Consider the following 25,141-nt stretch of genomic DNA (forward strand, 5'->3'; position numbering starts at 1 on the left):
AGGGTAGAGGGCACCCCTCCTACAGCCCAGGTGAGTTCAGAGACACACACAAATCTAACTCTCTCTGCACTTTTATACACACAAATACACACACACACACACGCACACACACAAGCCTACCCGCATCCTAAGACCCAGAGAAGGCCTCCATCTTTGGCATCAATCTGTCAAATCCAGCTTTTCTGCATGCAAATGCCTGCCCCTTCCAGTACATGAATTAAATATGTCACCTGTCTTTGGCTGAGTCACAGGACATTCGCAGTACCCTGGATGAGAAGTGGCGGGACACAAAGGGAGGCAAAGACCCTCCGGGGCTGCTCCTCAGGCTGAGGGGTGGGGCTGGGCTGGGGCTGGTATAGACAGGTCGGGCCTGGCCTGGCTATTCAAGACTCAGCCAAGTGTGGAGGCGCCCTTGGGGACACAACAGGCCTGCTCCGAAGAGGTGCCAGGGAGTGCCTCCTTCAGGGGCCAAGACCCCTCATACTCCCAGCCCCCTGGGGCAGGGCTCTCAGGATCCAAGCCTGTCTGTCCCATCCCACTTTCCTCTATGTCACTGTGGCATTTACACCTGCCTTCTCGTGACCGGGGAGGCTGGCCCCAGGATTGGGTGCGGCAAGGACAGGGCCACATGGGCTGGGAAGGAGGGGACAGGGGAGGCTGTGCAGGCCCTAAAGAGCTGAAGCCAGGCTGGCACCAATGTCAGGGTGACCCTGCATATCTGGGTGCTGTCCTCAGGACCCTGGCCCGGGGCTGGCTTATCAGCACTTGGGTGTGATAAGCAGGAGCTGCTCTCGGGAGAGGGTGGACTGGTAGGAGCCTGGGCCTGAGCTCCAAGGGCAATGAGTGTGCTACCGCCCACCACCTTCAGACGGCCCCATTCAGGCTAGGGAGACAGGCGGGGCGGAGGAGGCGCAGGGGTGCCGCTGGCTGAACCAGGCCTCCTCCGGGCTCAGCTGGGCATCCAGCAGCACAAGGGGACTCTGGCAAGGAGTGGGGAGCATGAACAGGATGGGGTGCTGACTGGGAGTGGGGGTGGGCTGCTATTCCCCTGTTGCTACAGGGACACCCACTCCTCAGGTTGGGGGTGGGCTTTGGCACACACACTGGTACCAAGGATTCCAGGGTTCTGGAAAAGGTGCCACACTGCTTCCTACTCTCAGAGGGGAAGAAGGTGAAGGGTGTGTGGGCTCCAAGGTTCCCGTAAGGGGTTCCACCAAACTGGTGAGACAGGCGGGCCCCTGAGGGAGGCCTGGTGGTGCCCATGTCCAGGGCACAGTGCTCGGCCCGGCAGCTGGGTTCTCCTGCCCTTGTGGATCCCATGTGGATGATGAGGACTTCAGGGTAGGAAAGAGTCCAAGGTCCCTCTCTGTCCCCCTCACCTCCTCTCAGGGCAGGTGATGGAGGAGTTGGTGTCCAGGCAAAGGCCCACTGGGGAGTCAAGTGGGAAGCTGGGTCAGGACACAGCTGTGGCCAGCAAGACATCTTCTGGACCAGCCTTAGCCCTCATTTCTCGGTCCTCCAAGGGCCGCGGAAGCCCCCTCCTGCCTGCAACTGTGGTCAGTGAGACCTCTCATCCCGAGAGCCGCAGTCAGTGGGCACAGCTCAGAAGATGCTTTGTCGCCGGTTCTTCCCTCGACCTGGAGAAAAGAGGGGAAGAGAGGGAGTGCAGGGAGGAGGCGGGGCTGGGGGAAGGGCATGCTCCAGAGCTGCGGCTGGAGGAGGCTGGAGCAAGCAAGAGCATGTGCTTGGAAGCTGGTCAGTCCTGGATTCAAGTCCTGGCTCGGCTACTCAGGAGCTGCAGGAAGTCATGTCTTAACCACTCACAGCCTCAGTTTCATTGACTCGGGAACATTAATAGTACCAACTTCAAGGGGTTCTAAGGATTCAGTGAGACAATGCATGGAAAGTGCCTGACACTTCCGAGGCCATCGGCTGGTTTACGTACACAGTACAGTTGATCCAGGGTGCAGGCTACTTAGAGAGAACACACCAGAGCATGTACCTTCATCAGGGCTCTGTTGGATGCAGCCCAGTTCTGTCTACAGTGGGGGTAGAGGAGGGAGACACTAGAGGAGGAAGCCTGAGCCAGAGATAGGGAAATCCGCCCCTTCCCTGCTCCCCATGGGCCCCCGGAAGGAAGGCCATGCTGATTTCCCATCACATGAGGGGCTGCTGGGCCCCATCTCTGTTCCTCCTCTGAGCCTCTGTCTGTCCTGGTCTTCTGTAATAAGGGGCGGTGGTGGAGGCACAAGGCCCTACCTGGCTGCTGAAAGGCCAGGCCCCGGTAACCTGGATCCTTCTGGAGCTGAATCTCCTTCAGGGAGAAGATGGAGGCAGCTACAGCGAGAGAGGAGGAAGGCAGGGAGAGAACTGAGTGGAGCCAGCCCTGCTCCTCGGGCCTGTGGCCCCCATGCCCATCAAGTGCCTGGAGCTGGGCCCTCCCCCGTGGCTGGGGAACCCCTTCCGTTAGGACTAGCCAGGGGCAGCTAACTAGGCCTTTCAGGCAGAAACTCAGAGCCACAGTCTGGCCCCTTAATCACAAACGAGAACCCAAGGAGGGGAAGCCATGTGCCCAAGGCTGCACAGCTGGACCGAGGGCCTCTGGCCTTTTTGCTACAGTTCTTCCACTCACACCTGCTGCCACCTTTCCTGGTTCTGGGGTGGCCTTGCTCCCTCCCCCAACCTCCCCCTGATACTCACTGTCTTTGAGCTGGTGCACCTGCTCTCCCAGAGACCGGAAGTAGGGGTGATTCAGGGCTGCCTCTGCTGATATGCGACTCTTCGATTCATACTGAAAAGCACAGCGGTCTGTTGGGTCTCGCCTGGGGGGCTGCAGGGACCCCTTTGGGAAGTGCTACTCCTATGCTAAGTTAGACAGCCAAAATGAAGGGGCCTGAGTCTAAGCTGAGAAGCCCCTGGGGTCAACTGTGCCTGCTCCCACCAGGAGAAAACTAGAAATCAGGCTTCAACAGAGTGACCTCCTCTCGGGATAGAAATGCTGATGCTAAAGCAACCACGGCCATACGGTTAATAACAGTAATACCACTGTGGGATACCAACAAGCACCCTCTGTGGTGTGCTTCCACCATGCCATGCCCCACATTAAGTGTGTTCTACAACCTCAATTGAGCCTCATTGCCATCTTATCAAATACGGACAATTAATCCCACTTTGCCATTGAGGACACTGAAGCACAGAATTCTGTAGCTCGCCCAAGCTAGTGAGTGGGTTTGAATGGCGGTGTGAATTCAGAGTGTACCCACCCCAAATCTGGGGAAACTGGAGCTCCTCTGGGCCTGGGTGGGGGTGGGGTGGAGGATAAGGGGTGGGGGGCAGTTCAGACTTGTGAGCATGAGCACAGAGGTGGGCAGAGGGCCAGAGTGGGGTCCTAGGGCTTCAGTGGTCTTTGGTGCCTGTTCCTGGGCCCAGCTGAGGGCACACTCACCAGGAGAAGGCTGGTCAGGAGGTTGATGCCATCAGAGTCCAACCTGCAGGAGGAAGGAGCTGGCACAGGCCGGGCCTGGGCAGGATGGGGAGGGTGTGGTGGGTGGCACTCTGAGACAGGACAGCCAAGACCACAAGCAGGAGAGGTGTGGGGAGGCAGGCTACCTGGGAGCGTGGCTGATGAGCGGCTGGGGGAGGTACCGGGGGAAGTTATAGGCACGGAACTCGGACAGGGCCATCACACCAGGCCATGTCTCTTCTACAGGGGTCCCTGGGGAGACAAAAGGGGGTGGGGAGGCATGGTAAGGAGCCAGGGCCAAGAGCAACTGGAGGCCACTGGGAGGCGTGAAGTGTGAGGCAGAAAATGGCCAAGGCCACAGGTGCAGCTGCTCTTCCCAGTCCCTTTATGCACCAGGGCTAGACAGAGTTCTGACGCCCCTGGTGGCCGTGTTGGGGGCGCGCAGGAGACTGACCGAGGAGTCGGAAGATGAGGTGCAGCTCCTCCTTGACTGTGGAGCCCGGGAAGAGGGGCCTCCCTGTGGCCATCTCGTAGTGAATGCAGCCCACGCCCCTGCAGGGAGCAAGGAGCAGGGGCGTGTCAGGCTGGGCCTCCTCACGCCCACCCTTCCGAGGGCTGCCCCACTGCGACACCCTGCCCCACAGCGGCTCCAACAGGTCCTGGCACCGGGGTGGGGGTCCAGGAGAAGAGGGGCTCCTAGCACAGCCAAGCCCCCCACTGAAGCCCCTCTGGGGGCATCTCTGGGCTCTAGGACGCTCTGACCGCTCCCCTTTCACTCTGTGACAGGTCTCTAAGCAGCGTTCTCAAACATTTTCCCCCATGGTGCATTCGCACCAGAAGTCCTACACCCATTCTCCTAGGGGACCTGGCCCAGGGAGCAGGGGCCGCTCATCGGAAACCTGGGCCTCAGTTTTAAAACTCCTACTACAACAATGAACAATACCCATTTTTGCTTTCCAAAACTTTCCGTAGGACCGATGCTTGGGGAAGGGCCGTCATATTCACTGCAGGGCCTCCTGTGCCCTTTGGTAACCCCCTGGGGGATATTTCACAAGCACGCCTTGGGGGGGTCTATTTAGAGACAGGAAACCCCAATGTGGTTCAGACTCCATCCTCCAACAGCCAGTCCGACAGGCTGCGCATGGCTTCTGGTCACAGGAGGCAAGGCTGCCCTTCACAGCGGACTTGGGCAGTGACGGGGAGTCTGGGGTGTAGAAGGTCCCCTTGCCCTGGGTCCCGTGACACTCACTCACCACATGTCAATGGGGGTGGAGTACTCTGTGGACCCCAGCAGCACGTCGGGGGGCCTGTACCACAGGGTCACCACCTCATTGGAGTAGGTCTTCGTGGGGACTGACTTGGCCCGGGCCAACCCTAGGGACAGACAGGGCACTGAACCTCTCCTCAAAACAGCGCCCCACTCTGAGGAGACCGTCCAGCCCCCACCTGGCCCTGGCGGCTCTGGGCCTCACCGAAGTCAGCCAGCTTCAGCTCCCCGCTCTCGTTGATGAGCAGGTTCTGGGGTTTCAGGTCCCGGTGCAGGATCTTGCGGCGGTGGCAGTAGGCAAGGCCCCGGAGCAGCTGGAACATGAAAATCTGAGGCAGGAGGAAAGAGAAGGGGGAGCAGTGTAAGGTGAGAGCATGACCCATCTGGGAGACCCTGCCCCTCTGCCCCACGGCTGGGACTCAGATGAGGACAGGGACCGGGCAGGGGGGAGGTACCTAGAGAGCCGCCCTGGCCACGCTGCAGCCCCATCAGCCCAGGGAACCCGGTCCAGAGGGGAGGGCACCAGGTGTGCACAGGAGGTGGGAAGGACGGGGGAGAGCAGCCGGTTGTCTACCCAGGGAGCTGAGGGCCACGAAAGGCAGGGAAGCCCACCACGCACTGGTGCATGTGCTTGACTTTGGCACACACCAGAGACCATTCATCCCTCTGAGCTTCCCCAGAGGCCTCCCTCATCCCAGCAGGTAACTGAGGCTCTCATGTGACGAATGGGAAAGCTGATGCTCAGAGTTGGGGGGGTATATTGCATCCACAGCTAGGGGGTGGCAGGGGGACATGTCTGTGTGGCAAGGTAAGGTGCTCGGCATGGGCCTGGCCCTCTCTGGACAGCACCCTCCTTCCCTTCGTCCTGCACAGAAGGTCAAAGCAACTGCAGCAGCTGGTCCTTGGTGGTGAGAGTGAGTTCCCATGCTGGACTTGAGAACAGGTAGGTGCCGAGATGGACAGGGGCCTAAATGTGTGGGGTCCCTCACCTTGACGTTGTGCATGCTCATGAGGTTTCCACAGTGGTCCAGATACTGCTTCAGGTCGCTGTCCTGGAACACAGAGCCTGGCTCAGCCATGGCCTGTGCTGACCCCTGGCGGCCAGCCCCTCCCTGGGTAAGGCCCAAGCCCAGGAATGGGACAGGTCCCTGGCTCCAAGCTGCCCCTAGGCCGGGGCCTTGGCCCACTCCTATTGGGAAATATCTGAGAACCTGACTTTAGAGCAAGGCCTGGGGCACCCCCCACCTCCCTCACCCTCGCCACCCCACGACCACCACAAGGGGAAGAAGGTCCCAACTCACCAGGTACTCAAACACCAGGGTGAGGGACCGCTCCGTATGGATGAGGTCATGCAGGGTGACAATATTGGCATGCTTCAGGTTCTTCAACAGGGACACTGGGGGGAGACAGGCCCACTGGGTTCCCGGGGCCCCACGTGCCCCTCATGTCCTCTCTTCCTGAGGTTAGCCCCCTGACCCAACTCCTACAGTGGCCTTCCACCCCAGGCTCCCACCAGGGCTCCAGCAAATGAACCCCTCCTCCCAGGGATGCTCAGGAGTTGGGGACCCTAGGGTGCTGTACCCTCGCGGATTGCTGTGCATGGCGCCCCCTCCTCGTGCTCCAGCCGGATCTCCTTTAGGGCTACGAGGTTCCCCGTCAGCTTGCTGCGCCCTTTGAAGACTGTGGCGTAGGTGCCCTGGGAAAGCAGCCGGAGCCCCAGCAACACTCAGGTCCAGCTCTCCTCTGTCCAGTGCCCCCTCTTTGTGCCTCTGCTGTGACTGTGACTTTGATTGGAGGGCTTTCCCCTTCTTTTCCCTTCACTTCTCTGTGAAGCTGTCCCTAACTTCCCCCAGGCCAGCTGCCCCTCTATTATAATGCCAGTTGGTTCTTCCCGAGGTTGATGTTTATGTGCAGGTCTCTCCTGGTTTCTGCAGGGAAAGGGCCTTCTTCCTCCTCTCTGTAAACCTTTGCCCACCCCCACCTATAGCAGAAAGCCCGGGGCAGTGACTACAGATGCAAGCTAACAGTACTGAACTACACCCAGGCACTAAGTGTTTGCTGTACAAAAGCTTATTATAGGAACCTCTTCAATCCACATAACAACTCTGTAAGAGGGAACATTACGAGCGCCATTTGACAAAGGAAGGCAGGCAGGTGCAGAGAAGTGACATAATGTGCCCAAGGTCACCAAGCTAGGAAACAGTAGAGCTGGGATTCGAACTCAGACAGAAACGCTTGTGGAGAAAAAAGCCTGGATCCTGCCTGGACCCACAGACAACTCCATCCTCACGCCCTCCTCCAGGACCTGGGCCCACCTCAGCACCTGCTGAGCCCGGCTGGACAGCCACGATCATGTACCCCTGTGGGGCAGGCGCTGGGAGAGGGCAGGTCAGGGAGGGGTGGGGGAGACCCGTCCTCCTCCCAGCCAGCCTGCCTGGCCACCCTGAGAAGACCAAACCCAGCCTCTTACCTCCCCCAGTTTGTCCAGTTTCACGTATGTTTCCAGTTTCCCAAAGCCAATATCTGACTGAGAAAGGGAGAGACATAGGGTCCTGTGAGCTTGAGGCCCCAGCAGCCCCAAGGCTACCCCTCCCCTGCTCCAGATTCCGGGGGGGACAGGTACTGAGGCCTCCGCAGGGAGAAGGAACAACTGCGGCTGGCAGGGGAGAGGACAGCCACAAGTCCTCCCTCTTCTCCTGCCCCTCGTCCCTGTGGCGCAGGAGGAAGCCCTTGCAGGTGGGAGTTGCTTCCTGCCCTGGCAGCAACAGAGGAGGGTGTGGAGCTCAGGGCCCTAGCACCTGGGGAGGCCTCAGCACCCACCCCCCGTCTGTCTCCATCTTGTTCAGGCTACTGGCTCCAGGAATTGTCTTTTCTCCCCATGTCCAGTTCAGAACCCACCACCCCAATAGCCTCTCTCGAGCTCAGCAACACCCAACCCATAACACTACGGATTCCTAGGCCCTACCACCCAGAGAGTCTGACACAGTGGGTATCTGGAGTGGGGACTGGAGTCTGTGTTTTGGAAGATGCTCCCAAGGAACCTGACAGGCAGCCAGGAACGGGCAGCAGGTACCAGCTGGTCTATTGATCTCAGGGCCCAGAGGAGGCATAGGGGTCAGACCCAGCCCTGGTGAGATCCGTCTATGGAGTGGAGGTTGACCAAGGACACAGGTCTATGTAGATCTGCTTCGACCAGCAGGTGGCACCAGACACTCAGGAACTTCCCGGACCCCCCTGCAGGGCTGATGCGTGTGCATCCTGGGACTCACCAGGGATGCTCTGCGGGACCTGCGGCTGAGCGGTTTGGGCAGGTCTGGGCTCTCCAACTGTAGCTTCTGCAGGAATTCCTGGGGCAAGCGGATGTCCATGGGCAAAGAGAGCCTCTTACTGATGTCCTGCAGTGGTCGGGGTGAGATGTGGACACCAGTGTTTGCTCCAGGGTAGCTAGTGCTGTGGGGACCCTGGCCTCTCACCCTGGGCCTGGCTTTCCCTGTAGAGCCACCCAGTAGGGCTAAGCCACATGCTCCAACCCCAGGCTCACAGCCACTTCAATGATGTGCTCAGAGACATACATGAACACCCGGTGGGCTGGGTGCTGTGTGACTTTTGGAGGCCCCACCCCCTTTCTGGGCCAGCAGTATCACCATCTGCAGACTAAGATGCCTGCAGACAGCACGATTCTGGAAGCATACCTTTCACATACTTGGGTGCACACATATGGGTCATAAGAACAACAGTCAAGTTGTACAGCCCTTGCTATATAGCAGGAATGTTCCAGGCACTTGGCATATATCAATCCACCTAACTTTCACAATGACCATTTTAACACAAGAAGACTCTGGTATACAGAGGTTGAGAACCTTTCCTCAAGGTCATGGAGCTAATCAATGGCTGGGCTGGAACCTGAACCCGTGAAGTCTGGCTCCCAGGCCACCACTCTTCTGGGCACACAGTAGGGGATGCATGCTGCCATGTCCACGGGAAGGAGCCCAAGCCCTCACCTCCATGGAGAAGCGGCGCTGGTTTTGCCTCCGGCAGTGCATGCCAGGGGACAGCTGCCTGGGCTCCTCCCCGCCATCCGTGGGAGAGAAGGTGCTGGGGTCTGGCTGGGGGTCTCTGCCAAGAGGACCGAGCTGCAGGTCTGTGAGGGAGAGGCATCAGCTCCCCACCCTGCCCCTCTGCCCCAAGGGGAGGGGAGGTCTGTGTCCTCCCCCCATCCTCCCACAAGGCCACAGTGAAGGTGGGGGCAAGGAGGGCAAGGAGGGGCTTTGGGGGATGCCGGGGTTGGAGGCCCCAGCCCTCACCCTCATTGCGCTGGTTGTGCAGCTGGGTGAACTGCTCTGTAAACTCAGTCAAGGACTCCTCAATGGTCTCGGTGCGGGGCACAGACAGGGAGAAGCGGCGCTTAAAGTTCTTCACCTTATTCATGATCAGCAGGGACCAGGCAGAGGGCCCTGAGAAGGGAGAAGGGAGAAGAGCCAGCCATGAGAACGAGACAATGGGAGGCCAGTCAATCCCCAAAGTGAATTCCAGACCTGAGTCTTCATCTTCCCAGCAAGCTCTGCCACCCTGCACTGGCCAGCCAGAGTTGGAGCTCCCGGAGGGGAAGTCCCGACCCTCTGCCACACTGGGAGTGCCCCCAGGATTCCCTGCCCTAGGGAAATGCTCACAACATGGATCAGGCAAACCCACAAAGGACTGCTCATTACAGCAGCATGAAGTGACAAGCAAGCCTGCGTGGCAGGGAGGGCACCAGAGCCAGGTGGCCCCCTGGCCAGCAGCTCTTTACCAAGTTGTGTGCACGAGCTTGGACATGTCAGCAGCCAGTACGCCTCACTAATTAATGCCTAGAAGCTAAGCATCAATGGGACAGAGAGTGTTCCAAACCCCATCTCCCCTACTACCAATACTCCGAGATCCCTCTCTGGCTTGTCCTGGGTCCCCAGGAAACAGAAATAAGAGGGAAAAGATGAGGGAGGAGGGGTGTGCATTTGAGCTGGCCCAGCCTCATCTCTCCAGCTGAAATTTGGGAGGTCAGGGGAGCTGGAGGTCTCAGGGGAAACATAGAAGTTGGCTGGAAACAGAGAGGGACCAGGAGAAAACAGTGGGGGAGGGGCGGGCCTCTCTGCTCACCCTCGGGGGCCCTTCCCCAGCCAAAAGGGGTTCTCTCTCTGCAGCTCCTCGGCCCTCTTGCCCTCTGAGTGAGGGGACACCCTGCTGGCCTCCCAATGAGACTTGTGCATCCGAGTCTTCCCACGCACCCTTCCTTCTCCATCCTGCCCTGAAAACCCAGACTGGGGTTGTCCCTCCTCCCCTCCATCGTTTCCTAGGCTCCTACTGCGGCTGCCCTCTCATCCTGTTCTGCCCACATCCCCCCAGCTGCAGTGGGGCTGGGTCCCAGAGGTCCCACAAGGGCCCCACCCTCACCTGCCAAGAAAGCATCAGGGCCACTTCTGTGATGGGAAGGGCCACCCTGTACTCTCCCAGATTTTACCCACGCACCAGGCACAGCCTATTCCAGAAGATGCTCTCAGCACTGTCACTGGCCACTGCCCAGTTGCCAAGGCAACCAGGCACCTCCTGAATCCTCTGGTTTAAGGGATTATGGGTCAGTAACATGTTTGCTTTGCTTAATGATCACATCCTTCTGCCCTCAGCCAGAAAGGACCCTGAATGTTCCTGGCTGCTCCCAAAGCACCTATGTTTGGCCCCCAGTTCCTCTGAGCCCTGAGACTGGACACTTGCAACCTCAGGCTTGCGCCTCTCAGGATGCAGGCCTTGGGTCTGCACTGCCAGCTAAGCCTCCCTGTCAGTGGGCCCTGAAGTCTCACTCAGTTTGGCTCTGCAAATAAGGACCGAGGACCTACCATGGGCCAAGCACTGTGTTAGGCACTGTGCTTACAGTGGTGAGTGAAGCGTGGTCCCTATTCAAGGAGCTCAGGGCTGGCGAGGCCTCTTCAGGTGGGAAGGTAGCTGAGAGCTCATCTTCCAGCTGCCTTGGCCAAGCCCGCCGGCCATGCACTTCCCCGACGCCCCAGCTTGCAGCTCATTCCTGCAGCAACCTCACCTCGCGCACTCTGTGTGCAGCCAACCCCGGGGGGGGGGCGTAATAGAAGGGTCACATGAGTTCCAGTGACAAGGGACACAGATGCACCTTCCCTGTAGAATCACACTTCCCAGTGTGACAGGAGAGTGGAGATGTCCCTTGTACATGGGTCAACTGTTTACAATGTTGGCTGAACATCAGCATCGCTGGGATGTTTTATAAAAAATTCAGGTTCCTGGGTCTCACCCTCAGCCCATGGAACTGAGGCTCTGAGGATGGCAACTGAGAAAATGCAGTTTTTAAAACCACCCCCCAGCCCTGGCCAGGAGTGTCGTCCTGCAAACCAAAAAATTATGGGTTTGATTCCTGATCAGGGAACATGCCTGGGTTGCAGGCTTGGTGTCCAGGGCACATACAGGAGGCCACGGATCGATGTTCTCTCTCCCTCTCTCCAAAATCAGTAAGCATGTCCTTGGTGAGGATTAAAAGAAATACACAAAACACAAAAACTAAAAAGCATCCCCAATGATCTGGACAGGGAGCCACAGTAGGGAAGCATTTGAGGTCCAGCTAAGGGAGAGGGATCTGTCCAGGTTTCTGGGCTGCCACACTCACTGAGATGGGAACTCCTCAGAGCTGGGGAGGTGCAGGAGAGCCCCCAGAAGGGAATGAAATGTCTGCCCGGCACACACTGCCAGCCCAAGCTCAATCATGATGATCCGTGGGGGTGGGCGGAGCCAGGCCCCTGGCTCCCTGAGCTCTGAGCTCTACTAAGAGGGGCCAGCCATGTCCGCTTCTAACAACAGGGAACCCCCGTAAAGCTGTCCTGCAGCCTGAGATTTAGGGGGTGGAGCGATGGGCCTGTGACTCAGCAATCCACCAGTAGCCACCATCTATCTCATGCCCTTGCTCTTGCCCGTGTAGGAGGGTCAGGGGAGCTCATTGAAAGCCTTTTGGGGGAGAGGCCTCCAATTCCTACAGGAACAAGGAGACCTAGCCCGTACCTGCTCCCTTCACGTTCGGTTAGAAGCAAGGAGCCACCAGCTGGGTTGGGCAGGGCAGGGGATGATGAGACAGGGAGCCAGAGGAGGGTGAAACCAGGGACAGCTGACTCAGGCGGGAATGTGGGGCTGGCAGTGCAGAGGGCTGGGGACCAGCTGGTCTCCACTGGCCTGAGGAGGGACCAGGAGGAAGTGGCTGTCAGTGGTGTAGGACCAGTGGAGGTCCAGTGTGGGGACAGACTTCCGGATGGTGACAGGGGGCAAGCGGCAGGGGTGGTGACCACAGCCAAGAGTAGCTGCCTCTCTCTGCAGGGGACAATCGGGGCATTGAGCCGAGCGGGGTCTTGGGTGTGACAGGGCAGCCTGGGCAGTGAATGGCCCGTTGTCCCAGAACTCAAGACACAGTTGCCTCTGTCACTTTGCCCTTGGGAGAGTCAGCTCCTCAGATTAGGGGGTCGAGGGGGAAGGGAGATGGGAAAATGGCCTGTCACCTTGTGCCGTCTGCCCCCATCCCCATATGGGGACAGAAGGGCTCAGTGTGACCCAGCCTGAGGCCGCCCCAGTGCTGGGCACAGTGTGGTCTTTGTCCTCAGGCCAAGAGAGCCATCTGGGGCTGTCCCCGTGCAATCGGTGCCAGGGGAAGAGGGAGATGGGCGTCCGGGGCTGCCGGCCTGGTCGGGGTGGTGTGGAGGTCGGGCGGCACAGCCCTCTCCGGAGCTGTGGGTGGGCAGACTGACCACCCAGTGGGCCTTCCTCCTGCCCCCCTGCCCAGGTAAGTCCAAAAAGTCCTCCGCCTGCCTCCTGTCACCTCCTCCCGGGCACACGCTGGCCCGCCCAGAACTTCCTGCTGGCACCAGAGAAGTGGATGGCACAGGAGGAAGGAGGAGTTGGGCCAGGAGGAAACTGCCACTTGCTCAGAGGTCACTGTGCCTCCTCACTGTCTTCTCCTAGCTGGAAAGGCCCCCACCTGCCCCTCCTGGTGGCCAGGGCTATAAGCGCTCTGTTCTCCTCCAGGTTCGCTCCACCCTCACTCTGAATTAGAAGCCAGACAAACCCAGGTTTAGATTCTGGTGCTGCCACTGGCAGGCTGTCTGATGGTGAGAACACTCTATAATCTCTTCCCTTTGGCTCTGGTCACTCATTTGACAATTATTCATTGAACAGCTACTATGTACCAGGAAGCGTTATGACCCTGAGAGTCTTGTGCACAAGACAGATGGTTCATTCCCGCCTTCACAGTACTTGCGTTTTAACGAAGGTGGGGAGGGGCAGCCTGGACAACAAAGTAGATAAAACATGTGGTGTTGGGTGGTGGGAAGCGCAGTGGAGGAACTAAAGGGGGGATGGGGGTGGCAATGTTAAACAGGACAGTTAGGAAGGCCTCCCTGAGGAGGTGACGTCTTCTTGGAAAAGTCCCAAGTAGGCATGGAGAGGAAGCTGGTCACGGGGAATCTGGGGAAGCAGGTCAGCAAGGGAGCAGCAGGAGCAGAGGCCCTGAGGCAGAAGTGAGAACTGGAGAGAAGTGTCCGTGTGACTGGAAAGGAGGCACCAAGCACAACGGACCACGGTGGGGCCCCTTGGGACTTGAGCAGATGGGTGATGTGATACCGCAGATTTTAAACGGCTGCCTCTGGCTGCGGTGTTGAGAACTGACTGTGTGGGCAGGAGGCTACGCAGAGGTCCCGAGAGAGTGCTATCCCAGGCCTGCGTGGGAGCAGTGCGGGTGGGGAGTGGTGGGGTTCTGGAGGAGTCTGCCAAGGGGGCCTGCGGAAGGACTGCCTATGGACTGTGAGGCGGGAGCTGAGCAGGACCCTGAGGGTTTGGGCCTGAGCAGCAGGAAGGATGGAGCTGAGAGCAGAGGCTGCTGTGGGCTGGGGAGGAGTAGGGTTTGGAGCAAGTGCCTGGTGTCCAGCGGACGTCTGGGTGGACGTGCTGTGTGTGCCGACGCGACACAGCACGAGCACAAGGAAGATGCCCAGCGATTGTCAGCTCTTTCCTCCACTGTTCTCCTCTCAAGCGCCTGCTCAGACGTGACATGCCAGAAAAGAGGCCACACGCAGAGCTCATGAGCCACATCCCTCAGAGCCACCCGCCCAGCCCACACAGTGCTTTGAGACCCCAGCACGGAGGAGGGCTGGGAATCAGGGGACGTGGTCAGCTACTGACAGCCAGAGCCACCAGAAGGAAAGGCCAGCCAGGCAGGGCTCCCCAACTCAGATTAAGGCGTGCGCAGGCCAGGGGACCCGGCCTCCTGGTGGAAAGATCTCACCCTGTCCTCAGAGGGGAGACGCCTCCTAGAACAGGCCCCACTGGCCCCACAGGGACATTGTCCAGGACAACCTCTGCCAGGCCCCAGACCAAACACCCGCACTAGGGTTGGGGCACCTGGGAGGTCCTGACCAGGAGATCACGAGGCCAAGGAGGAGGTGGCAGATTATCTAGGGAAGCTGGCAGCAGCCCCCACCTCACAGAAGCTTGGCAGCACCCTGGTGGGGGGGGTGAGGGGGACTTTCACTTCTTAACCTCTGGAGAGCAGGCCTGGAGATTCCCCAGCAAACCCTTACACAGAGCCCCCTTTACCCGCCTCCTGGATAAAGCCCCACTTCCTGCCCTGCGCTCAAGGTCCTTCAAGATCTGGGCGCCCCCTCCTCTCTGGCTCTGCTCTCCCACCTCCCTACCATTCTAGCTCTGCTCCAGGCCACACCCCTGCATGCGGTTCAGGTCTCAGACCTTCAGATGCTTCCCTGAACCTCCAGGACCGCTGGGTGCCTCCCAAAGTGCACGAACTCACGGGATCGCTTTGATCCCCTGCGTCGTGCCGGTGACAGACAGCAGGCATGGCTGCCTGCTTCACAGCCCACGGAGCACGCGCAATGTTCCAGGTACATGTCAGATGCTTCCTCAACTCCTCTTTTTATTTTCTTTCAGATCTCAGTCTCTGTGGGTCCAGAGGCAGGGGCTAAAGGATGTAACTTCCAACTGCCCCCTTTCTGAAGCCCAGGGGGTCTGATCCGTAGTCCCAAAGGCTGACCACCAGCCAGGACCCTTATAATACCCTCTGCTGCCCACTCCCTGCCCTCACCTCGGTCACTCAGCCACGTGGGGCTTTGGGCAGGTTTCAAAAGAACTAGAGGCCGTGGCTGACTAAGTCTGCAGACGTCATGAGCTGAGACTTCAGACACTCCCTCCTCCGTGCCTGCAGGGAGCCTGCAGATAGCATCGCTTCCTTCACCCTCTAACTGACCCTGCCCTGCAGGGAGCTGGGGGCTGCAGTTTCCCGAGCTTGCAAACCTCAGGGGAAGCCAGTCACCCCAGGGCTGCCGAAGCCGGGAGGCAAGGGCAGAAGCAGAAGCCCTGGGCCCTCACTGCTGACCTCGCCCCACCCCAGCTCCGGCCTGATGAGAGAGGCTGCCAGCCTGTGGCCTTCTGGGTGGCAAGAATCTAGGCAGACAGCTAGGTCTGCAGCCGCCCTGCCAATGAGCCGAAGCGGTGCACAGAGTGATGGACCTCAGAGACGACCCCACAGCCTCTGTGTGAAATGTAGGAAGCAGGCGGGGAAGGTCTCCAAGAGCAAGCTAGGCTAACTCACAGGGAGACTGGTCAGGATATGAGGCATCTAGGGCACAGGGGCACCCCTGCAGCAAGCCCCCCCCACCGACTGCATGGAACAACCTACAGTGAGGGCCACCTGCCATCCAGGCCTGCTCTCCAAAACTCTCCTAAGTCTGGAGTCACAGAAGAAATCGCAGCTCTGCCACTTGCTAGCACTGCTGCCTGGGCAGACACCTGCGCCTCAGTGTCCTCGTCTGCTGAACGGGGATAATTCCTAGTAACTCCTAACCTCCTGTCCAACTGCTACCTGGCTGCGGGCCCTCACTTCCTCGGCGGCTTTCTGGTAAAGACACTCCCCTTCTCACAGCCCTTCAGTACAACACTGCCCTCAGGAAAAGTCCAAGCTTTCAGGCCCAGCAGACCAGGCCTCTTGCATTGTGGCCCTGTCTCCTGTTGCATCTGTCACCCGTCCTGGAGGGTCCAGTTCTGCAGAGCGTGCTGGGCGTTCGCAGAGGAGACCGCGTTTGCGCTCCACAGCTCTGCACGCGTTGTTTCCTTGGCCTGGCCTTCCTTGGTAAAACCACTTCTAAACTCAGCTCACGTGTCATTTCCCTGCGAAGCTGTATGTGACGCCACCTGCTTCCTCTACGTGAAGCAAGATGCTCCCTCCTCGTGGTTCCAGAGCAGCCAGCACACACTCGAAACCAGACTGTGACGTCCTTCAGGGCAAGAGCCGTCAACCTCATTCCGCCAGCGTCAGGAACCTCCCTGGTGCTCAGTCCGTGTCTGCGGCCCAAATGAACCAATGCTGCATTAGACCTTGGCCATATCATAGCGATCTGTTAAAGACTCTATTCTCTACAGATGTACAAACATTAGGCCCACTGAGGACAGACTGTCAATCACCTGAACCTCCAGGACTTGCGTACAATAAATGCAGGTTCCTTCCTTGCACTCTGGCCTGCTAGGGACCTGTGTCCTGGTTTATCTGCTCGTCGGGCCAGCCCCACTCTTTGGGGCTGGCTAACACCCCCAGGACGGGCCTGGCTCTGCCCCCTTCTGCACACACTGAAGCAAGCCAACCAGCCCCAGACTCCCCAGGGTGTGGCTCCACCTCAGCTGTCCTGGCTCTGGGCAGGACACCAAGGTGGCGGGCCAGGGACTAGGGAAAAACCAGCAGAGCGCTCACATCTTCAAGGTTCGACCAATCCAGGCACAACACCTCTCTCCCTAAACCCCTGCCATGCTGCCCTGTTGTTTTCTGCAGCCAGCCAGCCCCACCCCGCTGTGCTCCCATAGAGTTTGCACATGCCTAAGCTGGACATGCCTCAGTTTGGACCCTTGGCTCCGGGTCCTGTTCACTCGTCCATTTCCCTGGTTTACCTGCGAGCTCGTGAAAGGCAAGGACTGGGCCTGACACTGAGTGAACCCTCACATGTTCAGTGAGTGAATATTCGGAAGCTGTGAATTCCTACGTCCAGGAGCCGTTTGGAGGCAAGAGGACCGAGAGGACACCATCAGCTGCCCACTGGACTTGAAGCCTCTGCCATGCCCTAACCTTTCTCGCCCAGCCTGCTCTGGGCCCCAATGGCAGTGGGGCGATGGTGCACTGGGGCAGAGGTGGCAGCTCCTTGCTTGGTAGCAACTTCCTAAATGAGGCCCGCAGAGGTCTCAGGCTGGCAGGTGTCACACCGCAGTGACGGATGGACCAGAGATGGGAAAAACACTAATGAGAGACTCCAACCAGAGTACATCAAGTTGAGGTCTCCAGGGCTCATGGGGAAGGAGGCTGGCGGGCCCCTAGGGCCCTCCTCAGGGACTCCCATCCCTCAGGGGTGATTCCCAGAAACTCTCGGGTCAAGTACACTACCTAAGCTCAGACTTTGGCCTTGACTCCTATAGATGACCCCCCGCCCCCAACTCTCTGACTGCCCCGTTTCCAGCCCCTCTTGTGGGCTCTGCTGACACTCTGTTGCTCTCTCTGGCCTCCTAAGGCTCGAGGAATAGAGGCACTGGTTGTCTTCTGGTACTTTCTTTTTGACCTTTTTTGGAAGCCCAGCTAAAGCTGGCCTGCAATCTTCGGGGAGGCCCTGAATTTCCCAGTGATAAGATGGAAGCAGGCGCCCTTCTGTCCGCTGGGGTCCTGGACGCACAGACCTTCCCGGACCTTCCTGCTCCCAGGCAAGGCCCACCTCACCTCCTGGGCACAGGAGACCCTTCCCTACTCTTCTTACCAGCTCTTGTTAAAGACCCCCAAGAGGTCGCTCACCTACCGCTCAGGGCTTTCAAAGTTCCAAAGTTCAGAAACTCTTCTTAGGTCTTCCTTAAACCCCAAAGGAAAGCACTCACATCAGTTTCCTCCCTGTCTGCGTAAGCGCAGATGCCCATGCTCACCACCCTCTACAAATGAGTAGAAGGAGAAACCAAAAGCACCAGTTCACCCATCCTTCGGCCTTCCCTCTTCCAGATACAGGGACTGTCGTGGGACCCCTGTTAACAACTCTCTGGCTTTCTTTCCATGCCCAACTTTAGCAACAGTACTGCAGGGGCCTTTGAACTCTGGTGTCCCTGGGGACCCCTCAGGCTCAGGCACAGGGAGGGCCGAGGGAAGGGTTTCCCAGCATCTCTAGACCATATTCCTATTTATACTCCACTCCCAGCCCGCACAGCCCACACTGCCCCATGCCCCCACTCCAACAGAACCCTCTGGCCAACATTGTGCAAGCTGCCTCCTCACACTCGGCTGGTCTCTCTGGCACCAGGCTGGGCCCAGGCGACCACTTCGGCCTGGACCACCTCCCTGCTCCTTTCTGTTTCTAAGGCACACTCCAGGAAGCCTCTGGACATCTTCCAGTTTGCCAACTGTTCTCTAATTGCCCCTATCAGCAGCACTTATCACCTGTAGCTTCGGCTTCATTTTTTACTTATTTATTTTTTAGAGAGAGGAGAAGAGAGGGAGGGAAACAATGATGTGAAAGAAAAAGCATCAATCAGTTGCCCCCCATATACACCCCAACCGGGACGGAACCACAGCCCAAACATGCGGCCTGACTGGGAATCCAACCACTGATCTTTCACTTTGCGGGAAGATGCCCCACCCACTGAGCCACTCGGGTCTAGCAGGAAGTCAGGCTTCTTGAAGGAGGTGCTGGTTTCTTCCAGTCACTTTCTAATTTCACAATTAGCTGCTTGGTGCCAGGCGCTGTCCTGGGCTCTACACCTTGTCTTCCCTCCCCTTGGCCTTCTGCTTCTCCTACTTTGTGCTCCCTCGGCATCCGGTGGACTCACTTCCTCTCCCTGTCCCCGAGTGTCGGCACTCCCCAGAGTTCCCGCTTTGGCCCTTTGTTCCTCCACCTCCACACACTCTTCCTGGTGACCTCATGTTCCCCAGTGGTGGAAACCACCACCCATGTGCTCATGACTCTGGCCCCACCGAGCCCGAGTCTCCCCGAGGCAGGGCCGACTGCCAGCCAGGCACTTCTCTCTGTAATACTCGCACTGGGCCTGGGACAGTCAGGGGTTGCAAACCGTTTGAGCTGTATTTTTCAAAAGATTTTATTTATTTATTTATTTATTTATTTATTTATTTATTTATTGTTAGAAAGAGGAGAGGGAGGGAGAAAGAGAGGGAGAGAAGCATCAGTGTGTGGTTGTTGCTCATGTGGCCTCCAGTGGGACCTGGCCTGCAACCCAGTCATGTACCCTGACTGGGAATCAAACCAGCGACCCTTTGGTTTGCAGCTCGCACTCGATCTACTGAGCTACACCAGCCAGGGCTGAGATGTGGTGGTAGATAAAAAGGACAGATGTACACAACTTGTAAAAGCTGTTATGTGTGCTAAATATACACAAGCGTCATACATGTAACAAATACATACAAACTGTATCTAATCAAGAAAGACGGGTGTTAGGATGCTAATGGTAATTATTCCTGGCACGGAATTATGGGTGATGTTACGATCTTCCTTTTTCTTATGTGCATGATCTAGTAGTGCCCTAACGAACATTCCCTGTGCATGTTAAAAGAAGTAACACTCCTTTTAAAGTGAAAAGAAAGTATTTTTAGACTGAGACCCCAGAACTGCTCCGTGCAAGCCTCAGGAGAAGCACGGTTATCTGGAGCAGGGTCGGCACCCGTTTCCCATCCGGGCAGGCAGTCAGCACTCAGGCTCTGGGGGCTGCTTGCTCTCCGCAGTGATCGTGGTTCACTCTGGTGGCAGGAGCCCACAGCCAGCTGGGGAACAACTAGTGTGGCCGCATTCCAGAAGGTCTTGACTTGTGGACACGAAAATTTGAATTTAATTTTCAAGTGTCACAAAATATTACTTTCTTCTGCGAAGATTTTTCCCAGCCACTTAACACTGAACAAAACGTTCTTAGCTCATGGCCCATACTAAAACAGGCTGGATTTGGGCCATGGCCAGGTAGCTCAGTTGGTTAGAGCATTGTCCCGAAACGCCAAGGTTGCGGGTTCAATTCCTGTCAGGGTACATACAGAAGTCAACTGGTGAATGCACAAATAAGTAGAACAACAAAATGGTGTTTCTCTCTCTCCCTCTCCCTCTCTAAAAGTCAACAAATAAAAAAATTTTTAAATAAGAGATAGATAAATAAATAAGTAAATAAGTAAATAAATAACACAGGCCGGCTGTGGTCTAGGCCACAGCTTCACCAAGCCGGGCCCCTGAGCCTCTGGCACCTGCCCAGCATGAGCATCTAGCACCCCCCTGTTTGGGGGGTGCTTTTTCTCCTCCTGTCTGACTGGCGGGAGGCCTTCCAGGGTTTCCTTGCCCATCAGAGGAACCGGCTACCCAGGCCTCATGGAGGGAAGCCCCTGTGCTCCAGTGTTTGGGGGGACAGAAGGTAGAGACCCTCTCCGGGCCTCAGCACGCCAGTCAGACCTCCCCTCCTCGGCAGGACCAGCAGAAGTGGGAACCACACACCAGCAGTCTCGGGTGGGGCCTTAGAAAGCCCCTGGTCTGCGCCCTCATTTTCCAGGTGAAGAAGGCAAGACTCAGAAAGGGGAAGTGACCTGCCCACGGCCACTTGGGTTGGCAGGGCAGAGGTGAAACTAGGACCAAGGGCTTGGAACTTCGAGTTCAGTGCCCTTCCTGCCTCCCTGGGGTTGGAGGGAACCGCACCTGCCCTGAGATGGCATTCTGCCCACCAGGTGCTGTCACCAGGGAAATCTGCAGCCCTCAAAGGCCACCTTGCACAGAGAAGGTGCCAGGTTAGGTCTGGTGTCAGCCTGGAATGTGGCACCCAGCCCGGCCACGGTGGGGGCTCCATGCCAGGAACAGGAAGCAGCTGTGGGACCCCTTCCCCAGCCTCATCCTGTGCCCTGCCAGCACAGGCGGCCTGGGGACCCCGCGCTGCTGCTGTCATGAGTGACACTCTCCAGTGCTTGACCTACTACCCACCTGCCACCAGGCCCTGCAAAGACACATGGAAGGGTAGCCATGCCCCTCCCGGGTCTGGTGAACCTACATGGGCCTCCTTTGCTGGACAGTTAGGGTCTGAGGAGAGAAGCGGTCCTGGTTCCTGGGGAGACATCCAGAGGCAAGAAATGGGGCTTCTTTACAAAAGGGGTGAGGACAGCTCACCGGGGGCTTTGTCAGGATGCCCCACGACCAGGATGACGTGCAGGGGGCGCTCAAGGTGAGGGAGGGTGACAGGGTTGAAGAACGGAGTTCCCTTCCCAGGTTGGGGCAGGAGCCCTGCTTTCTGCAGGGATGACACCCAGGCTATGAGAACGTGGAATGTGGCTGCGGGCGACAGCAGGCGGGGCGGGAAGCCACGCGCTTGCGGGCGTTAGCTCACGGGATCTTCGCAGCCACGCAAAGTGACACTGCTACTCTCCCCATTTGCCAAAGGCAGGGAGAACATGGGGCAGCAAGTTCCCTCATCCAGGCGACCGACCCCTCGCTGAATGTCAGCAGCCGCACTTGAACTGACCCCAAAGTCCAGACCCCGCCCACCCGCAGCTGGCTGGGAGGACGCTCGCTCAGCAAGTGAAGAGGAATGCTGCACCAGCCTCATGGGCGCAGAGGCACCTTGTCTACCCCGCCCCTCCGTTTCCAGGGAAGGCTTTAAGGTCGGTGGGGTGAGGCAGGGCACAGGATGAGACCATTATCCAGAGTTCCAAGATGGGGGCGGGAGTCATCACTGTCCCTTCAAAAGTTCTGTCCAGTGTCTCTGAGACTGGAGTGTCCCATCTCACCAGGGTCACTCAAGGGGTCAGAGAGCATCAGAGGCCCTTACCAGCTCAGAGCCAAACCTCCCGATCCCTCCTCCTCTGCAGACAGAACCGCCATGGAGATCTCCGGAGCAGACAGCTCACCTTCAAAGATCAAGTCTGGCTGACCTGCGCCACCCCTCTCCTCTTACTGACCTGCTGATTTGCCACTGACCGCCTCCTGCCAGGCCGGGCCACTGGCTCTGCCCTGACCCTGGGTCTGAGACCCTCCACCTGGTCCACTGTGAGCCCAGCCTTCCAGTGGGGTCTGTGTGTGTGTCCACAGCTGGGGGGACCTGGACAAGACAAGACTACCCTCGGTCTGCTCCCACCCCTGGAGAAGGGAAGGTGTCCCCTCAGCAGCTAATGCCAAGAGGGTGGAGGTGAAGGGTCCAGGGTGGGGGAGGGAAGGGCTAGGACAGGGACTGCAATCAATTAAGTACTGGGGGAGGGGGGTCTTCTTACTCCAGGGGAGGAAGTCCTGCCAGAGGCCCCTCAGAGAAGGAAGCTGTAGGTTCTGCAGCTCCCGGTGCAGACCTCACTCATCCTGGAAGCTGGAGGGCAGAGTCCCCACAGCACAGGTTCCTGGTTCCCTCTTGCAGGTTTCCAACCAACCTGCACCCCACCCCCCATTCTCTTGTACAGAGCCCCGCTCCCCAACTGGAAGAGCAGGAAAGACACTGCTGAGGAGCCTGGCCTGATGGGATTAGGGAAGCCCGCCTTGGTCTCTCCCCCAGAGCCAGGCACAGGGCCATAGCTAGGGAATCGCCTTCCAAGTAGCCACCAACAGCACGGCCACCGGTGACTTAGCATCTGCTACATGCCAGGCACTATGTGTTCTTTCATTTAATTCACATAACAACCCTCCCTATTATGAGCTTCACTTCACAGATGAGGAAACTGAGGCTGGGAGAAGCTCAAGAGTCTGTGGGGAGATAGGAGTCACAGCTAGTGTGCGCTGGAGCTGTACCCCATCAAGGCCTGCCCTTTAGGCCTCAAACTCAGGGTAGGAAAGAAGGAACCGGGGGAGGGATAGATGGAGATGCTGAACAAAAGTCCAAAATGGGGTGTCCCCAGGGAAAGGAGAGGCAAGGTTGAGTTCAGAGATGGGAGGAGCCAAGCCAGGCCCCGCCCCACAGCATGGGGCCTGCACCTGGGCACAGGCAGAGGACGGTCTGGCTCTGCAGAGAAAACATGCAGCCATACAGGCAGCTTCGTGTCCTTGAGGCCCAGGGGAGGCTTCCAAATGAGGCAAGCAGATCTCAGATCTCAGAGAAGGAACCTACTTGTTCCACGGATCTGGTGCCCTCTCTCCTGCGACCCCTGGAGAGGCTGGCTGTGCCTGGCGCAGGACACAGAGCCTTTTACCTGGAGCACCATCCCCATCCTTCTTCCTCTGAGGGCTGAGGTGGAACCAGAGGACAGCGGGCTATGCTGGGGTCTCCTGTAGCGGGGCAAGGACTGAGAGCAGGGGGCTCAGAAGGACGAGGGCTGGGCCCCACCTCTGTGCGACTTTGGGGAAGTTGGCCTCCCAGAACATCTGTCCCGTCGCCTGTACTATGGGGATAAAAACACTTAGTTCAGAGAGGTGAGTGATACTCGGTAAATGGCAGCTGCTAAGGCATTCAGAAGTTGGATGTGACTTACTGAAGCCTACTCTGGCTCTGGAAACCCCAGGAAGTTTGGGGAGAATAAAGGCTCCATTCTCCTGGAGGGGCGTGGGCAGTGGGCGGGAAGACTCCCAGGAACCCAATGGGCAGTGAGGTTGCGGGGAAGGGGGGTCAGCCTCACAGCCTCACAGCCTCACCAGCTACAGGGGAGGTGGCTGGGGCAGGGTGGCCCTAGACAGTGGCTCAGCTGCAGCAAGGTGACCCTGTCTTCAGCAGGCTTCCAGATGCAGATCCAAGCCCAGGAGACAGCATCGCCTGGAGTTGTGCTCACAGTCCCCTACCCCTGAGCCACTGTTGTCTCAGCCCCTGCCAGGGCCAGGCTACAGGCAGGGAACCTCTGAGGACCAGGACACCTGTGGGCCGTTCCCAGGCATTCTCGAGGCTTCTGCTCTTTCAGGCCACGTCCAGGAATGTGCTGTGTGCCCAGCCCCAGCGGAAAACGCCACACGAGCATTCAGAACCTCACAGGATGCTGACACAGGAGGGGCAAGCCAGTGGTGTTAGTGACTCAGCCAGGGCCCTGGCCACAGTTGGGGAACTCCTGAGGGCTGGGCCGGGGGTCGGGATAAGGTTCTAGGGAGCTGATACGCACTGCCCACTGCCCCGGCCACAGGGCTCTCACCCCTGCCTCAGGAAGGGGCTCAGAGAGAATTAGAACACCCCACTGGTGCCCAGCAGGATGCCGACCCCAAAGCCCAGAAAACCAGTCACTGTCTCAACAGCCCCACTCTGTCCACCACCAGGTCTGTGCAGTCCTCCACACCCGGGCGCCTCTGGCCTGCAGCAGATCCTCCTGCCCCATTTCCTTAGCCCAACAGGCAGCCCACCCGTTCCTGTGGCTGCATTCACCCTTTGCCAGTGGCTGCCACGGGGTGAGGGGCCACAGACCCTCCCGGTCCCTGGGTGGGCAGAGACAGAAGGGGCAGCAATTTCCACACACCAGTCCTCAACCTCCCTGCAGCCACCATCTCCTAGTGCTGGAACCCGCGGGAATTCATGGGTGTCCTTCCACCTTCACCCCAGGGCTCCGGCCTCCCGCCCCTAGTCTAGAGCTCTGGAAAGTTCACCAGAGCCCGCAAGCCCGTGGAGGCGGCGATCTGGCCCCACCCTCGCGGGTCCCCTCCTCACCGAACACTCCTGACCCTTGCCCTTCCCAGAAGGAAGGGCGCTTAGAAAGCGCCAGGCTCGCCGCTGGGTGGAAAACTTTGCTTCCCAGGGTTCAGACCAGAGCCTGGGGGCCCAAAGGAGTCCCGATGGAAACTCCCTGCGGGGCGCGGGGGTCTGAGAATGCAAAATTGCCCTCCTTCCTAAGCCCCTGGGACTTGCGAGTGGCCTCTGCAAGGGCATCATCCTCCCCGTCTCTCCCCACCCCCTGCACGCCTCGAGATCCCCGGTCTTCCTCGCCGTTCGGGCAGTCTCTAACAACCCCTCGCCCCCCCCCCCCGCCCCCGCCCCCCTCCCGCCCCGGCAAACGCAGCGGCGCCTTTAAGAGCCGCCGGCTTACCTTTGCTCCGTTTTGCCCGCGCCACGGTGCCCCTAGCTCCGACTGTCCCCACCTCGGTCCCCAGCCAGAGGGACTCACCACGCGCGTCCAGGGGCCGCGGTGCCGGGCGCTGTGCCCTGCTCCCAGCCGGGGTCCCTGCCGGGCTCGGAGCTGCTTGCCCTGTTCCCGAAAGGTGAGCGGCTCCCTGGAGAAGCTGCAACCTGAGCTGGAGGAGGTGGAGGAGGTGGAGGAGGTGGAGGAGGAGGAGGAGGAGGGAGAAGGGGAGGGGTGGAGGAAGGTAGGGGAGAGGACAGAGGGGGGAGGAGGAGGAGGAGGAGGAAGGGGGAAGCCCGGCCCCGCTGGAGTTTTTCACGTGTACAAGTTGACTCCTCCCCGTCCCTCCCGAGCTGCCCACAGCTGCTGC

At 58.6% G+C, this 25,141-nt stretch overlaps 1 protein-coding gene across 4 annotated transcripts; it reads right to left on the minus strand.

The window, feature by feature from the left end:
* Positions 1-55: 55 nt before the first annotated feature.
* Positions 56-25,032, minus strand: CDK18 (cyclin dependent kinase 18). 4 transcript variants are annotated; one of them, XM_037067093.1, is made up of 16 exons: positions 24,817-25,032; positions 9,035-9,184; positions 8,732-8,871; positions 8,000-8,125; positions 7,201-7,257; positions 6,312-6,426; positions 6,032-6,126; positions 5,720-5,782; positions 4,936-5,059; positions 4,717-4,837; positions 3,918-4,015; positions 3,610-3,715; positions 3,446-3,488; positions 2,701-2,791; positions 2,260-2,337; positions 56-1,637 (listed from the first exon to the last, which is right to left on the minus strand). In XM_037067093.1, exons 2-16 carry the CDS (start codon positions 9,156-9,158, stop codon positions 1,603-1,605), a joined length of 1,416 nt encoding a protein of 471 aa, XP_036922988.1. In that variant the 5' UTR covers positions 9,159-9,184; positions 24,817-25,032; the 3' UTR covers positions 56-1,602. The 4 variants fall into 4 exon arrangements, with proteins under 4 accessions (XP_036922988.1, XP_036922986.1, XP_036922987.1 ...); XM_037067091.1 differs by lacking the exon at positions 24,817-25,032 and adding an exon at positions 24,739-24,816; XM_037067092.1 differs by lacking the exon at positions 24,817-25,032 and adding an exon at positions 10,158-10,284.
* Positions 25,033-25,141: the final 109 nt, after the last annotated feature.

The sequence above is a fragment of the Sturnira hondurensis genome, unplaced genomic scaffold (assembly GCF_014824575.4).
Source record: "Sturnira hondurensis isolate 20B ecotype Veracruz unplaced genomic scaffold, ASM1482457v3 Scaffold0017082, whole genome shotgun sequence".
In the NCBI taxonomy this organism is placed as follows: domain Eukaryota; kingdom Metazoa; phylum Chordata; class Mammalia; order Chiroptera; family Phyllostomidae; genus Sturnira; species Sturnira hondurensis.

Bases quoted from the DNA above. Each gene is read 5' to 3' on its own strand.
- CDK18 (XM_037067093.1), bottom strand. From the start codon at position 9,158: ATGAATAAGGTGAAGAACTTTAAGCGCCGCTTCTCCCTGTCTGTGCCC. The intron at 6,127-6,311 runs GTACAGCACCCT...GTCTCCCCCCAG, and splicing joins ATGCACAGCAATCCGCGAGG to TGTCCCTGTTGAAGAACCTG. The intron at 3,489-3,609 runs GTAGCCTGCCTC...TTCCTCCTGCAG, and splicing joins CTCATCAGCCACGCTCCCAG to GTTGGACTCTGATGGCATCA.